Here is a 12,820-nt window from a genome sequence, read left to right as displayed (position 1 = left end):
CTATGTCAGAGTGGCTGTCCCTGTTTGTGTGAGTTAGAAAGCTGAATCCAGAAGGGGCTTGCTCATCTTAAAGGTAAGATTGGCACATGTAGTGACCGTATCAACAGTTTGACCTCGAGGGACAGAGAGCCAAAGCAAATCTACTTGGTCCCTTCCTTGAGTGTAGTTTTGTCCTTTAGGTCTTTAAATCGAAGGAAACTTCAAGGGTCAAGACTGATATTCAGTCTGAAAAAATTAGAACCACCTTTGAGTTAAGACAAAGAAACACATATGTTTGTTATATTTTAATCAGAATTAGACATTTAATGCCATAAAAACATTCCATATATGGCTTTGCTGCTCCAAAACGCATGAACTTAAACCCAAACATGACACAAGCAGTTTTAGGAATGATTTTGGCCAGCCTCCCCAATCCCAAAAGAGATTAAAAAGTAATAATGTAAAAAAGTTAAGGTAAAGGTGTTTTAAAATCACATCGCAGCAACAACTAACCATTTGTTTGCTGGTGGCTTCTACTCCACCCCGAAGCTGCTGAGCTTAACCTGCTGTTGACCAAGTGGTCAGTTGCTAGTTCCCTGGGTGATTGTCCCTGAAGTTCAGCCATGCATCAGGCACTTTAAATGGGGTAGTTACCTTTTCCAGGTTGGGTCCCGTGTCTGGCTCTCAAAAGCAAGGTACAGAACGTCCGGTGGGCAGACGGCCCGCGCGGGAAGCGCTGGGACCTCGGCACACCGCGGGTGTTCCGGAGAGCCCGGGCTGGCAAGCAGGTCGCTTAAGTTCCGCACTTGCCGTGGGCGTGGGCACAGTGGCTCATTGAGGTTTTTATTCCAGCGTCCCGCAGGACAGCCCATCCACACAGAGTGGTGCTGGGGACATTTAGCGAGCGGTATGGCACAGGCAGTGACGGCTGGGACAGACGCGATGTAAACACGGCGAGGCCCAGGGGAGGGCGAATGCAGCCCCCGCTGCGCCACTCGCGCCCTAGTCGGCCTCGCCCGCGTCTTCTCCCGCAGTGGCCGCTTCCAACGCCGCCAGGGCTTCCGCCACCGCCGCGTCCTCCTCCGCGACGCCCCCGCCCCCGCGGGAGCCCCGCGCGCCCTGCCGCCCGCTTCCCGAGAGGCCGGCGGGCGCGGCGCGGGCAGGGCCCCCCTCTCCGGCGCAGGCACTGGGCGCTGCGGCCTCGGGGAGCGAATCCCAGCTTCCCTCCACCGAGAAGGGCGCCGAGCCGCGCTCCTGCACCGCAGGCGGGGCTGCCCCCGCGGGCCCGGCCTCAGCGCGGCTCCTGAAAAGGCAGTCCTCCCCTTCGCGCTCCGCGCCGTCCGCGGCCGCGCCCCACGGCCGAGGGTGATCTGGGGCCGGCGTCTGCAGGCCCAGGCCCTGTGCGTCCCCCGCAGGACTCCCGGCGCGCGTGACCCGGGGGCGCGCCCCCAGCGCCGGCCGCGCACAGGCCCGCTTCCCCGTGCTGCCTCCGCGCAGGAACGGGCGAGCCGCGCGCCTGCCGTCCGCAGTGCCGGCCCGGGAGCCCCTGTCGTCCCGCGGGGACCTGGGGCTCCCGGGGGGCTGTGGAGCCGAGGCAGGGCCGGTGCCATTGACGGCACCGTCCATACAGTGTCCGCCTGCAGGGTCCCCCTGTGGGAGCCGCCCCAGGTGGGGCCGCGGGCCGCTCCCTCTGCCCCCGCTCCCGGTTCTCACGCCCTCCCCTGGAGGGTCACTTCTCTGCTCCAGGCATTCGCTGCTCTGTTTGCCTTTTAATTTAACAGTGTCGTCTTCATCTAACTTGCAGCTGTTGACTTCGTTGACATAGCCGGGGGAGGGCACTTGCACCGGATCGAAGAGATAGCTGGGGTGAGAAGGATGAAAAAAGCAGTCAGATTTGCCCCATCATTCACACTCCCTACCGCAGGCTCCGCTGCTTTCTACTATTGCTGCTAATTTAATTTCTGTGGCTAGTTACTTTTAAAATCTATATAAGTGTGTCTAAATATAGTTGGTATAAAAATGTTCTACCACACTGGAAATGGATCTTAAGAAGAGATCCAAAACGGGGTGTGAGCGGAGAAGGTAAGAGACAAAGAGGTTCACGGAATTTTAAAATAAAAGTAAATAAAACAATGTCCATTAATAGGGACATGAAGAGTTAAGTACTGATGGTCCATCCCCACAATGGAATATTATCCTGTCATTACACCAATAAATATAAAATCTGTAGTTGCATGAAAGATACTTAGAGTAAATAGTTTAAAAATAAAGCCAAACATCACATAATGATGACAGTGGAGTAAACCATATCTGGAGTAGACATAGTTGTTAAGGAAGCAAGCCCACCAGTTATTTCTTTCCTTTATCTTACATAGTTCATTCATGTTACTTGAACTTTTATGAAATGTAACATGGACAAACTTAAAAGCACACATGTGATTGGGGCGATTTATTTTCAGTGATGCCATTTCAGGCAGGCTCCAAAACCCAGGCTTTTCTTTGTGTTGAAGCTCTTTGAAGAAATGTAAATTCAACCTAAACCAAATACACTCCTAGAGAACAATGGTGCTCCTAACATGCTTTGGGAAGTGAGCAAAAAAAAGCTTAAAAATCTAGGCCATATGTCCTCTTAAATGGTATCAAAACAGTTCCAAGCTCTTAATTTTATGAGCAATGTTGATTGTGTCCTGGGTTGGACACGATGCACTGAATTCGTGCATGGTCTTTAAAACCGACTCCAGGATAATCCCAAATTCCTCCATTTAGATGAAGCATTTTTTCAACTTTACCTTTGAATCATTTTACAGCACCTGCACCCCATCTGGATTATTTTTTGTTAACATCTGGAAAAGAAAGTGTGCAAGGCAGAGAACACAGTGAATGACATTAGAGGGAATTAGGTTTGCTTTTTCTTTCCTACATACTCAAAATTAACAGAGACACAAATCTTGGCAATACCTCACTAACATGCCGGTCAGGGAGGGTGCTGGACACCAGAAACACTACGTGTTCTAAAATCCTCCATTCAGAGTCCTCTGACATTCGCCTACACCCACCACCATGCCAAACCCTTTCCCTGCGCTGCGAGTCACCCACTGCCTCCCCAGCACCAGTGAGAAAGCGCGCCGGGAGAACACTAAGGGAGGAGGAAGGGCGCCTGGAGAACACTAAGGGAGGAGGAAGGGCACGTGGGGACGCTGGAGGAGGAGGAAGGGTGCCTGGAGAACACTAATGGAGGAGGAAGGGCGCGTGGGGGCGTTGGAGGAGGAGGAAAGGCGCGTGGGCAGGCTGGAGGAGGAGGAAGGGCGCGTGGGGACGCCGGAGGAGGAGGAAGGGCGCGTGGGGACGCCGGAGGAGGAGGAAGGGCATGTGGGGACACCGGAGGAGGAGGAAGGGCGCGTGGGGACGCTGGAGGAGGAGGAAGGGCGCGTCAGGGCGTTGGAGGAGGAGGAAGGGCGCGTGGGCAGGCTGGAGGAGGAGGAAGGGCGCGTGGGGACGCCGGAGGAGGAGGAAGGGCGCGTGGGGACGCCGGAGGAGGAGGAAGGGCGCGTGGGGACGCCGGAGGAGGAGGAAGGGCGCGTGGGGACGCCGGAGGAGGAGGAAGGGCGCGTGGGCAGGCTGGAGGAGGAGGAAGGGCGCGTCAGGGCGTTGGAGGAGGAGGAAGGGCGCGTGGGCAGGCTGGAGGAGGAGGAAGGGCGCGTGGGGACGCCGGAGGAGGAGGAAGGGCGCGTGGGGACGCCGGAGGAGGAGGAAGGGCGCGTGGGGACGCCGGAGGAGGAGGAAGGGCGCGTGGGGACGCCGGAGGAGGAGGAAGGGCGCGTGGGCAGGCTGGAGGAGGAGGAAGGGCGCGTGGGCAGGCTGGAGGAGGAGGAAGGGCGCGTGGGCAGGCTGGAGGAGGAGGAAGGGCGCGTGGGGGCGTTGGAGGAGGAGGAAGGGCGCGTGGGGGCGTTGGAGGAGGAGGAAGGGCGCTTGGGCAGGCTGGAGGAGGAGGAAGGGCGCGTGGGCAGGCTGGAGGAGGAGGAAGGGCGCGTGGGCAGGCTGGAGGAGGAGGAAGGGCGCGTGGGGACGCCGGAGGAGGAGGAAGGGCGCGTGGGCAGGCTGGAGGAGGAGGAAGGGCGCGTGGGCAGGCTGGAGGAGGAGGAAGGGCGCGTGGGCAGGCTGGAGGAGGAGGAAGGGCGCGTGGGGGCGTTGGAGGAGGAGGAAGGGCGCGTGGGGGCGTTGGAGGAGGAGGAAGGGCGCGTGGGGAACGCAGGGGAGACACATGCCGGAGCGCGTTCTAACCCTAGTCCCATGGAGCACGGGAGAACTGTGCCTGGGTGCGGCAGCAGGAGGCGCAAGAGGTTCCTTGCAAGGGTGAGCCCTGGGGAACTCAAGGAAGATGGAGTGACACGTCTGATCCGCCGTGCTCCAAGATTCCGCCCCTGAGGAGCGTTATGGCCGGGTCATCTGTGCTGGCACTGAATCGCTGCTGTTTCGCCTTTCCCATCGCGGGGCCAATCTCAGTTCTCATTGCGGGCTCCCTCCTCCTGCAGTTCTAAGAGTGTCTCCACGGGGACCCTCAAAGGAGGAGGACTCACTTCCCACCCGCCTGCTGCCCCGGCCCTCCCCAAGCTGGATTTTTCCCATCATTTCCTTCTGAACAAGATCTTCTCTTCATATAAAACTGACCACATTTGTCTGCTCTTTCCTCAGAAAATCTTGAAAATTAGTGTGGAAGAATTGCTGAGTTGTTCTCCATGTCTAAGTCAGCCTTTAAAAGGACAAGCCAACAAGAGAATGGAAAGTCCCAGTCATCTGTCTCCGGGACACGCGTGCCTTAGGAAGACAGAGATCATCCCTGCCGTCTCCGTCCATCCTTCTTTCAGTCGTGGGTGAATTTCCCTGGAGGCCACAGGCCACTTCATAGGCCTTTGCCCAAGTGAAAATGACTGGGTGCCTTTTCAGATGCACAGATGGTTGGTTGGCCAATTGGTAGGGGACTAGATTTACACTAGTCCACATAATAAAATAAATCCACAAATAACTCCCTGTAGCAGGTTGAAAAATGGCTCCCCAATAGATACCTGGGGCTTGATGCCTTGATCCCTGGAACCTGGAATGTTACCTTATATGCACCTGCCTGCAAAAGTCTTCCAATATGTGACTAAGTTAAGGATTTTGATATGGTGAGATTTGCCTGGATTATGTGGCTGGACCCTAGACACAAGGATATGAATGCTTCCAGGAGGGAGCGCAGGGAGATGTGCCGCGGACAGGAGGGGAAGAGGCAATGTGACCACAAAGGTGGAGATGGGAGCCAAGGAGCGTCAGGAGCTGGAAGAGGCAAGGAACGGTTAACCCCTCTGGAAGGAGTGTGGCCCTGGTCACACCTGGATTTCAGCCCAGTGATACCAGTTTCAAACTTCAGTCCTCTAGAACTGGGAAAGAATAAACTTCCATTGTTTTAGACCCCCAAGTTTGCAGTAACTTGCTACAGCAGCACAGGGAACTAGAACATTCCCAAGTCACTTCATTGTTGAGCACCAAACCCCTTGTCAGTCAGACTCTTCTCAGGAGCACTAATGAATCTGTAGAGAGTCCCTTGGGCCGCCCCACCCCGTGTGTCTTGTCACCCTTTCTGCTTACTGTGCTTCATTATTCTTCCTAGCACGTGTTACCACTGCACATCTCGTCACCAGTTTGTTTGTTTATGATCCATTTTGTCCACAATGCAGTAAGCCCTGTGGGGTAGAACCTTTCTTCAAGTCTGACTCCTCAGCACTGAGGAAAATACCTGGCACACCGTATACAGTTAGTAACTATTTGTGGAATGGATGAATTACCTGATGACTGCAGGCTGAAATCTAGCGCAGTAGCTGAGCGTGACTGTAAACAGTAGGCACTTCCGGTGGGCGCCGACCACGGCGCCCAGGAGTGGTGAGGGCAGCCCTGGGGACAGAAAACTCGGTGCGGAGCCCAGCTCCGCCTCCCCTCGCTGTGGACTCAGGACCTCGGCCACCTCTTCTGTGAATGGGGACAGTAATACTCCTACAGCATGGCACTGTCGGGGGGTCACATAAGTTAATACAATAAGCACAGACCAGTGCCCTACCCAGCCCTGTCTGTACACAGCATATTAAAAAAAAATGTAGGCCTTGAACCCAATCAAGATGTAATTTAGTTGCCACGACATGGGCACACAAACAAGAGTATTAACAATACTGAGCAATACTTGTTTCTGGAATAAGGGCCAAATGGTCTATTTCTAGCAACTGTGACACCGAGTGGACCATGGAAACCCCAAGTGCAACCACAGTTCCATAGAGAGAGAAATCACTGGGGGCTTCACCAGTAACATACGCGTATAACCTTTTGCTTTTTCAAAACACTCTCAGTTAAATAACCCCATTTCCAGAGGCTTGTTCCAAGCCTCTGCTCCCCACTTATGTTCACTTTCTGCAGATCAGTCATAGTCCAGCTGTATGGATCGGCTGGGTAAGAGGCAGCACGTGTGCCCCTCCCCTGCTGCCTTGCCCCTCCACAGTCTGCTCGGAAATCCTGACTCTCTCCATACTTGCACTGCATTTGTTTCTCTTGGACTCTGTTTAAAACAAATTAGGATAGGTAGCAAAAAAACAGTCAAAGGAAAGGAAAAGGGGCTTAGAAGTGTTTGAGAAACACAAGGCAGACTGTATGGTAATCATGTAACTGAAGCAATCATAAAATATTAATCATTGAAAACCTCGGGTCAACTTTACAATGAGAGTTGTCCATGGGCAAGGTTTTCTTCTTAAATAAATAAATGAAAGAAAGAGAAAGGAAGAGGGAAAGAAAGAAAAGAGAAAGAAGATGAAAAAGAAAGGCCAGGTATGTCTTGAGTGACACCGTGTGTGAGACTGGCCCCAGAGACGTGAGACTGGCCCTGGGGCACCCTTGCCCAGGAGGAGCTGGGCGCTGCCCACCTTCTGCCGTGGCTCAGGCCGCAGGAGCAACCTGCGCCAAAATGAGACGACTGCTCGGATCTGAAAGCCCAGCGCAGCCACCACCACTCCCTGCCTCCTACAGAAATGACACATCCTCTGCGGCTTCTACGCGCCCCTCTCCCAGGAAAGCCACGGGTCTGTGCTGCTCTCCAAAGCCACGCGGCACACGGGAGGCTCTGCTGGTCTGCCCCTGTCAGCACCAGGTCTGCAGCTGGGATCTCCCCCATTGCCTCCCCGGGGCGCCCGCCCGCAGACCTGGTCCATACCTGAGGGCCATGCTTCTGCGCCTCTCTGGAGCCCCGTGAGGACAGCCTCTTCCTGGTTCGAGGTTCTGCCCTCTCTCACCTCGCCCCGTGTTTTCCTTCCCCAGCACATTCCTTCTCGCAACCAGGCAGGCTCTAGCGTCCAAGGTTGTGTGACCGCTGACGAAAAGGGTGGGGCATGTATTTGCACCCAAGCCCTGCACGCCCGCATCCACAATCAGGCTTCCTTATGCGATGTGTCAGATCAAATTCATTTCTCTGTTCATCTTTCCCTCCCTCATCTGCACCTTGTTTGTAGCAAGTTCTCCCAAGTCCAGGTGCAAAAAGGAAATACTTGTCTGGCACATGATATATGGAAATAGAAAAAAATATATATGCTCTTTTGAAGTCAGACTGAGTTCAAAACAAGCTGTCTGCTTTCTTCCTTTCTTCCCTTTGACAACGGCTGGCTGAAGGGTAAGAGCTCAGTCGCTGGGTGCTTTATTACTGAGCAGGGTTGAATTTGCTTTCTCTTTGGAGTTTGCAACAGGGAAGCAAAGGGCAGAGCCTTTGCTTGGTTTACACAGGGGAAAAACAAACACCATCAGGATGGCTGTGCCCATCCACTGCTCCCAGAGCCCTATGTTTTGTGTGTAAGTTAAATAGTCCTGTGTTTGAAGATGGCCATGCTAATGCCCGTCAGTTGCTGGTGCAGTCTCCTTGCTGGGGAATCCCGTCTCACAAGGAGGGTAGCTTTGGAGGTGGGGGAAGGGAAGACCAGAAAGGGTGGGGAGTTCTCTAACCAGACAGAGAAACTGACTATTTGTCAGGAAGTCATGAGAATAAAGAAAAAGGCTCAACCTATCTGGAAAGAACTGCCTTTGAATAGTGCTAGTCTTAAAGAATGACAAAGATAGGTCAAAAGGACACAGGAGTTAGCTTATAGGAGTTTTGTTGGCCAAATCCGGAATGATTGGAGCATCAAAATAAATACTACTACAAGGATTCATGAGTCTAAACTGAGATAAATAAAATAAGGGAAATGGAATGCTCTGCCTTGCAAGTACGAAACCAGCTAACAAACGTACAAGAATGGATCTAGAAAAGTCACCATTTGACAGCCACTCAAGTAAGAGTCATCAGTGGACTGAGACTCGTGGGAGGAAGTCTGGGGCGAACACTAGATTTAGTCTCGAAGCATCATCCACCGCAGGCGCAAGGGTGCCCGCACACACAGCCCCACAGCCGAGGGGTCTAAAGCAGTATGGCCACAGTGACACTGATGGAATGCATGTGGCTTCTGACGGGACGCACTGAGAACTCGGCACCACCCCCGTGATTTTCCTGCCAAAAGAGCATACCCTAACTGAAACCCGAAGGGTGTTTTGCAAAGCAACTGGCCTGCACTCTTAATATGATGTTATGAAAAAGCAAAGAAAGACTGAGGAGCTATTCCAGACTAAAGGAGACTTAAGAGGCATGACAACCCAATGTGCTGCATGTCCTTCTTGCTAAAAGGTCACAGACTAGGTAATAGTATTAAGTCAACATTAATTTCCTGATTTTGATCATTGTACAGGGATTATGTAAGAGAATGCCCTGTTTTTTGGAAACACATAGTGAATTACTTAGAAATAAAGGGGCATGGTATGTATAACTTATCAAAATGTTTCAGAAAAAAAATTATGGTATATGTAGAGAAAGAGAGAAGACAATGAAGCAAATGTGGTACATGTTAATATTTAGGGACTCTGAGTAGAGGATATATAGACATTTTTTGTATTTTTCTTGCAACTTTTCTCTTAAGTCTGAAATAATGTCAAAATAAAAAAGTTAAAAGGAAAAAAAGGTGTGAAGTTAAAAATGAAAGTGCTAATCTAATGTCAGTCCTTATTCTGCTTCTTACAACCTGGGCTAGGACCTAACACCGTCAGGGAATCACTGACATTAAGATATTCTGTATAAATTAGACCATGCAGAAAGGTCTTGGAAGGGAGTTCACCAAAAGCTCACTGGCCTTTCTGAATTTAGGTGTCACCTGTGCAGGCACTGAAGACCTTTGTGCAATATACAGCCCCACGCGCTAGAACTCAGAAGGCAAAGCAGTTACGAGTCTTGTCCTCAGGCTGCTGCATCGTGGAAAGGGGCTCACTGTCCAGAGCTCTGGTGCTGGGCGCCTGGCCACCGCGCCTGCTGCGCACGCACTCTCACAGGCAGTGCCTCGCCTAGCGGCCGCCGGCTCCCACAACACCCCCACGTGATGCTCAAATGAAGGACTGGCTGGTGAGTGACAGGTGGGAATGACTGAGTGATGGGTATGAAATTTTATAAATTACTCCCGTAGAGGGTCTACCCTTTTCCATGATCAAATCTCACCCTACCCAGTGGCCTAAACTACAGGCCAAATGCATGAGCTGAGAGAGGTGGGTGAGAATATGGTTCCCTTCCCAGCCTGGGAAACAGCAAAACTTCTGTCGTGCAATTCTAAGGGTCACAGATGTTCTTTTTCAAGGACTCTCATCAATGAACTTTCAAAGCAGCTGTTGGGAACTGGATTGCGTTTATAGAAATTGAAGTATTTGGAAGAGAGACACAAAAACATGAAACACACACATTTCAGCTCTGTTTTGAGAAGCCCACTTGCTAATGTTTAGAAAACACAGCCCGGCATTTCATGTAAGCTGGCCAGTAGGTGAAGGAGCAAATACTTAGTGAGCCACTACTGGGGACTGAGGTCCTGGCTCAAGAGAAATGAATGAAGGTAACTATCAGGAGCTGAGCCCCTTTTCATTTCCTTTTCCAGAAGAAATGAGAGGCTGCCTGCCCAGCTTCAGAGACAGTGCTGAATCTATTGCTGCAAAAGGTGTGGAAGACAGACTCTGACTGCTCAGTCCATTTCCATGGCAGAATCATTTACTCCTTTCTGGGCAGGCTTAGAAAACTCACTGGGACAAATTTTTCTGGGGCATTTAATTTTCTCCTAAAGAGGCTGACTTTTGGTTATTTTGGAGAAGTTGAAAGATTACATGCAGACTGTTACCATCAGCACCATCGAATATCCATTTCATGCCTTCCCAGTAGTCGATGTGCTAGGATGTTTGTGTTAGCATCACCTAGAACTGGGTTTGATAGGATATTTGTGTGCAGAGATGTGTTCATAGGTCTTCTCCCCCCAAATAAAGGTCTCCCTGGTCAAAATAGGTTTGGGATCAGCAGAGATTAATCTGCTGATGAGCACATTTATAGTTATGAAAAAGAACTGTTTCACTTTGTTTAACCCACCATTCCCCAAATTATTTGACCACAGAACTGTATTTTCATAACAAACATATTAACAACCAACAGAACTCATGTTTTGTGCAAAACTTTGGGAAAAATGACTATTGAAGTGACATTCTTAATCATCAGGGCAGTTTTATGTCCCAAACTAATGCCGTTATATGGTGTTTGGGTGAACTTAGTCCAGCAAAGTCCGTGCACAGGTGTAAGCAGTCCATGTCCCAGCCACAACCCCGTCCCCAGCGGCAGAGGCCTGCGAAGGCACTTCAGCGCACATCTAACAGTCTTCTAAATGGTAAAGTGGGAAAGAAAGGGAACGTCCACTCATCGACTTGGCTTACATTCTATCTCACTGGATCCAGAGAACTACGCTGAAGGCAGGTACTCCACGCTACCTGTCTGCAGGTGGGGTACCCCGCTCAGCAGTTTGTAAACGAGCCCATGGCAGTACTGCTGTTTGGGCCCCAAGTCCACGCTCATCCCAGGCCACCAACTTGAATGAATGGAGAAGGCTCCTTTTCCGGCTTCCTCCCTCCCGCCCCAGCTCCTCCGTCTCATTCCCTCGGGTCTGCAGCTCTTCCGTAAGTCTCTTCAGCCTCGACCAGGGGGCTGCTGACCAACACCTGGACCCCTGAGATGGGGACACAGTGTGTCACAGCAAAGTCCTGGGAGGGATGGGGGCCTCAGATCAGGGAGACCCCTGAGGATGGAGGAGGTGGCCCCTTCTCCACTTGGAATGGGCTGGGGCAGATGCAAGCTACCAGGCAGGAAGGCAACTGTGGGTTCCAGAGCACTGGCTGGCAACCCTGCACCTGCTGGTATGCCTATATTTTATAGGAAACCATGTAAAAATTGAGTTTCCAGGCCATGTGCAGTGGCTCATGCCTGTAGTCCTAGTACTCGGGGAGCCTGAGGTGGGAGCATTGCTTGAGGCCTGGAGTTTGGGACCAGCCTGAGCAAGAGTGAGACCTTGTCTGCACAAAAAATAGAAAAATCAGCCGGGCATGCTGGCTCGAGCCTGTAGTCCCAGCCACTCAGGAGGTTGAGACAGGAGAATTATTTGAGCCCAGGAGTTGGAGGTTGCAGTGAGCTACGATGACGCCACAGCACTCTAGCCTGGGCGACAGAGTGAGACTCTGTCTCAAAAACAAACAAAGTTTCCAGGAGCCAAAGGAATCAGTCTCTGAAAGCGAAATGTCTGTGTTGAAATAGGCGTTTCTCAGGGAAGGCAGCCCTGGGCCCACTGGAATTGTGCTGTTTAAAGGCCTGCCGGCCTGGCCTTCCCCACGGCTGGCTTTGCTGGCGCGGTTCACCTGCGGAGGTGTCTGTGCTGCTCCCGTGGTGTCCTGTCGCAGGAACTCTGGGGAACAGGCCAGCTCTGGTCCCGTGACTTCATTGCTGCTGAGTTCACAGGATCTTTGGATCAATGTTTGTGTTGAATTCGAAACAGACTTTTTTTTTAATAACCCGGTGATAATGTCACTCCCTTCTTTCTTCCTTTGGTCCCTCTAATGGTATAATATATCATAATCATTTTAATGGCTCTGGAAAACATTCCATATGGCCCTTTTTGCCATTCAAGATCTGATGCCACTGTTTTCCTTTTTTGATGTAATTAGTCTACTGTCCTTATGGGCACAGAGAAGTTATGTAACTTGCCCAAAGTTATAAAAGTTAGAAAGTAGGACTGTATAGCTATTATTAACGTTGCTGCTATTGTTTTCATTATGATTAATATTTCCTGGCGCCCACCGTGGTAGGCTCTGTTTCCCTCTGAGTCCTCTGGACTACACAGAAGAAGCAGCTTGTCCTCCGGTGGGCTTTGCCAAGAGGACGGGACTCTCTCCACTTGGGCTCGGACGGAATTGCACAGGTGTGCTTTTGCCTCTGCACCGCCAGGTGGCAGCACGCAGCGGCGGTTTCACTCCAATTTCAAAGGAGGGACAGGCAGAAGAAAGGCCTCTGCCTCAAGGATCTCGGCACAGGGCGCTGTGCCACGTGGCAAAGTCAAGGAGGAGGTGACCGGCCAGCATTTCCGAGGGTCACTGTCACCGTGGCGCCACCATCTGGCAGGGCTTCCTCGAGCACCGGCCAGCCGCGTCCTGCGGTCCCAGGGGAGAGAGGCGCGTCTCCACAGCCGGGTCTCCACAGCCTGGTCTCCACAGCCGCGTCTCCACAGCCGCGTCTCCACAGCCGCGTCTCCACAGCCGGCGGGCGGCTCCTCCCCGCCCCGGGGTGGCGCGGCCGCGCGGGAAGAGGCCGGGGCGGGCGCCGGTCCGTCCCTCCCCGCAGGGCTCGCCGCTGCGCCCGCCCCTGACCGCCTCCCGCCCTGGACGCGGCCGGCACGCGGCCGAGCGG

At 52.5% G+C, this 12,820-nt stretch overlaps 1 protein-coding gene across 1 annotated transcript; it reads right to left on the bottom strand.

Moving 5' to 3' along the window:
• Positions 1 to 271: 271 nt before the first annotated feature.
• PGCKA1 (PDCD10 and GCKIII kinases associated 1) lies at positions 272 to 12,763 on the bottom strand. The gene is made up of 3 exons (XM_020286311.2): positions 7,208 to 12,763; positions 2,769 to 2,822; positions 272 to 1,840 (listed from the first exon to the last, which is right to left on the bottom strand). The coding sequence occupies exons 2-3, from the start codon at positions 2,798 to 2,800 to the stop codon at positions 982 to 984; spliced, it is 891 nt and encodes a 296-aa protein (XP_020141900.1). The 5' UTR covers positions 2,801 to 2,822; positions 7,208 to 12,763; the 3' UTR covers positions 272 to 981.
• Positions 12,764 to 12,820: the final 57 nt, after the last annotated feature.

Source organism: Microcebus murinus, chromosome 3 (genome assembly GCF_040939455.1).
Source record: "Microcebus murinus isolate Inina chromosome 3, M.murinus_Inina_mat1.0, whole genome shotgun sequence".
NCBI classification, from domain to species: Eukaryota; Metazoa; Chordata; class Mammalia; order Primates; family Cheirogaleidae; genus Microcebus; species Microcebus murinus.
This window is presented reverse-complemented; position numbering and strand designations above follow the sequence as displayed.

Coding starts and splice junctions, on each gene's coding strand:
- PGCKA1 (XM_020286311.2), bottom strand. CDS start 2,800: ATGGGGTGCAGGTGCTGTAAAATGATTCAAAG. Junction 1,841..2,768: donor TGCTGTAAAATGATTCAAAG/GTAAAGTTGAAA, acceptor TTCTCACCCCAG/CTATCTCTTCGATCCGGTGC.